Below are 3,970 nucleotides of genomic sequence, written 5' to 3'. Positions count from 1 at the left end.
GGACTATTGGGATAGCATTGGAAATGTAAATGAGGAAAATACCTGTAGTCTCCCCTCCCCCAGCCTGAAACCTGCTTGCTCAGGGGTGGAGTTTCCCGGCTCAATCGTTCTGCCACGCCCACTGCTGGAACCTGCCGCTTTGCTGTTTGGAGCCATACACTTGGTTACCTGGGCCCCTTCCCCTGCTTTATAACTGCGTGCGGAACAATAAAATTGAGCTTTGATCAAAAATGCCTGTCTTAGCTACATTTCTTTCTCTCATCGCCTAGCCCCTCTTCTCTTCCAGGTTTCCAAAATTCCTTTCCAGGCTAGAACCCAGGCTGTGATCTGCTGGCCGGACACAACAAATACCTAATAAAAAAATATTAAAAAAAAAAATACTTGTTTGAAGTGAGTGTGTGTGTGTGTGAGAGAGAGAGAGAGACAGAGACAGAGACAGACAGACAGACAGACACACACACACACACACACACACAGACAGGCAGACAGACAGACAGACAGACAGACAGACAGACAGACAGAGACAGAGAGAGACAGAGAGACAGAGAGGTACCAGAAGTGTAGCTGTTGTAAACTGTCCAAAATGGGTGCTCGGAACTAAACCCAGGTCCTCTTCAAGAGTAGGACATACTTTTAACCACTGAGAAATCTCTTCAGACTCAGGCTTTGAACTTCTAAAAGGAGAAAAATGAGTAAAAGTTTTATGTGCTGTTGGACAAAATAGAAGTGTTTGTAGTTGCACACACAGCAAAGGTTCTTCCTCACTCTTGCAGAGTATAAAAGGACCCAATCCAAGCGGTGGTTGGGGACCAGAGCATCGTTCCTTAGACCATTGTTAGATGAGTGATTGAATCACCAGATTGTTTTTTCTAACTTGATTTACCCAAATAGAAATTTGCAGGAATTTGGAGTTGATCTAGAGCAAGAATAAATTATCACTTTATTTTATATAAAGGGCCACTCCAGTTCTATTTGAAGTGGCCTTGTGTATAATAAAAATTTCAGACATCAAATAAGTTGTAGTAGTTTAGTATTATCAAAGCAATTCATAATTCAGAGCTTAATAATTCCTTCTGCCATGCTGGAGAGATCGCTCAGCAGTTAAAAACAGTGGCTGTTCTTGTATTGGACCCAGGTTCAATTTCCAGCACCATGTGGTGGCTCACAACTATTTACAACTCCTGGCCAGGCCATCAGTTACTCTCTTCTAGCCTCTGTGACACATGGCGTATATACAATTCACAGACATATATGCAAACAAAATACTCCTATACATATAATGTAATAAATAAATATAGGAAGAAGTAATAAAATCCCCGTACTTCATTAGAAACTCCTGTATCATGTAGATGTTTTAATCTTCTATCCCTATAGCTTTTTTCAGGATAATTTTGGGCAGCAAATATTAAAAGTTTTTCCCTCTCTATTTCTCTTCTATAGTCATTAATTTTAGAGAGATCTTGCATATCTTAGAGTCATTAGAAACAGTTTTTTATGAGATAACCTAAGATTTTGGATCATTTGAGCTGCCCCTAGTGGAAATTGAAGTTCATAGAAATGGCATATCGAGTGGTGATGACCGAAATGGATCTCCTTTTGTCTTTCACTGTGAATAAAAGTTTTTTTTCTTTTTTTTAAAGTGTCACTGTTGTTTTCAAGGTGTTCATAAAGCCCTTCTTGTGCTAGGCCCTTTACAAAAGTCTCAAATCTCAAGTATTTTATCACTATGCTTGGGAATAAAAGAAAAATGTATGTAAGTCCATCTTTTCCTAACACACTCTGCTTTACACGTAGGGATTCAACTCCTACTTGTCTGAAATGCTGGCATTAGGTGTTGTTCATAAGATTTTGAGTAGACTGTGTTCTTTCTGAGGACAGATAAGAGTAGCCTAATTTAATAGTGAGTTTCTTTAAACAGTAACTTGCCTTTGTAATAAGATGAAATCACAAAATATTTCAAACAAAATTTGCAGAGGAGGGAACATGGTCTAACACCACCTAATGAGGCTAACATTACTGTGATATTAAAAGAAGATAATAGTCACATGAAATCTACAAGCTTGTATTATATGTCTTATGAAAAATCTTAGTAAAACAATGTAAATGAAACTGGCCTCACGTAAAAAAGTATGCCACAGTGTCACCATTGAAGATTTTTGCCAATGGAGCCAGGTTAGTTCAACATGTACCAGTCTATGTTTTCTGTCATGTTCATCATTGAAAGGATAACGTGACAACCTCAATATATTGAGAAAACACATTTTTTGAAAACTCAAAATTTTTGCATGATAAAATCATCTTTAAAAAACTAGTAATAAGGGTCTAATCTCATACTAAATGGAGATCTGGATAGCTTTTTCTTGTAGTTAGGAAGAAAGCTATGATGTCATTTCTCACTGCTGTTCAACATCATTCATGCAGTTTTATCAAAGAGCAGTGGCAGACAATAAACCTAAGTAGATTAAAGGCATTGACTTCAGAAATGAAGACCTAAACCTTTTTCTGTATTCAGATGACACCATGTTGTCTATAGAAAACCCCATAGGTTACACACACAGACACAGACACACACACTCAAATATATAAATTTAGCAATCAACAACAAAAACAAATCAATACTCACCTTCATGTTTTGATGTTGTCAGTGAATTAATTGCTGTCACCAAAGATGTTTTGGATACTTCACTTTTGGTTGTTCCTAGTTTGATAAGATAGATGATATTATTATTAACTATAAATCTCATCTGTCAAGGAATGGATAAAAATCAAGTTGAGAAATGGCTTGCAATCAATCTACAGATTACTAAGGAACTCTTGTCTTTTACTGTTTTCCAGCTTATTTTATCTAAAGAGGAATATGCTCATTGAATTATTCAAAGAGTGATTTGAATACACATACACTTTTAGTACGAATGCTCAAACAGCAAGTTTCTATTGCAGACTACTGCATAGCTATCATTAAAGTTGAAAAAATGTATTAAAAATTAAATTTTAGTGATTAAAAGGTCATTTTGTTTTTCCATGTTTTGGGAAGGGGAAATTCAGTCAAACAGAATCTTAATATATATATTTTTCAGAATTATATTTTATTTCCTTAACTTAGTCATTCATAGTAATGAAAATTCTATATTAATCATAAATGAAGTTGAAAACTTCTGTAATTAATATGCTCATTCATTAGATGGCCTTTGAATTCCTGTTATATAAACCTCAGAGGCCCAAATAGTTCTTTCTCCTGGTATGACATGCATATATGAAGCAAGATTATATATATATATAATCAGATGAGTCTCAAACCTCACAGAGAATCTCTGCCTGACTGTCTGTGTATGCATACATATGTGTACACCTGTATGCCTTTGATGAGAAGAGTTAACACTTTTGGATTACAGTTAACTTATCAGTAACCACTTTCCAATATGTGTAGCACTCGACATATGGTATGGTGAATGTTTCTTTATGTGTGGAATGCATTAAAATTCTGACGAATAAATGCACATCATTATTATAAGGAACAAATGGTAGATAAATGGAAACTGTGATTTGTGTTAATTTTCAAGTTCGTAAACAAGTGCTTTCAAGAATTGTTCAGAGATACAGACTGAAGTTGGCATAAACGTAAGTGGATATCATATATATATAATGTTTCATAACTCTACCATTGTTTAGTGAATTCATATTTATAACATTTTCCACAGATTGTTCATTTTAAACTTAAACTTATGGATAGGAGGATAACAGAGAAAAGGAGTGATCCTATGAAGAAAGGTACACAGTCCTATTGAAGTTTCACCTAACCATACAAGGAAGTTTGTGAGGCTTCTGTTTTAAAAATCTATTCTTTGGACTGGAGAGATGGCTCAGTGACTAAGAGCACTGACTGCTCTTCCAAAAGTCCTGATTTCAATTCCCAGCAACCATATGGTGTGACTCACAACCATCTTTAATGGTATCTGATGCCCTCTTCTGG

The 3,970-nt window shown here is 35.7% G+C and overlaps 1 protein-coding gene across 1 annotated transcript in view; it reads right to left on the bottom strand.

The window, feature by feature from the left end:
* The window catches only part of Emcn (endomucin), an 85,417-nt gene that overhangs the window by 47,676 nt on the left and 33,771 nt on the right, over positions 1 to 3,970 (bottom strand). Inside the window, exon 3 of the mRNA XM_021158495.1 lies at positions 2,624 to 2,698. Within this exon, the coding sequence (XP_021014154.1) occupies positions 2,624 to 2,698 (75 nt within the window). The remainder of the gene's footprint in view (positions 1 to 2,623; positions 2,699 to 3,970) is intronic.

This window comes from Mus caroli, chromosome 3, assembly GCF_900094665.2.
Source record: "Mus caroli chromosome 3, CAROLI_EIJ_v1.1, whole genome shotgun sequence".
Lineage (NCBI taxonomy): Eukaryota > Metazoa > Chordata > Mammalia > Rodentia > Muridae > Mus > Mus caroli.
Note: the sequence above shows the minus strand (reverse complement) of the source record. Positions and strands in the feature narration are given on the sequence as shown.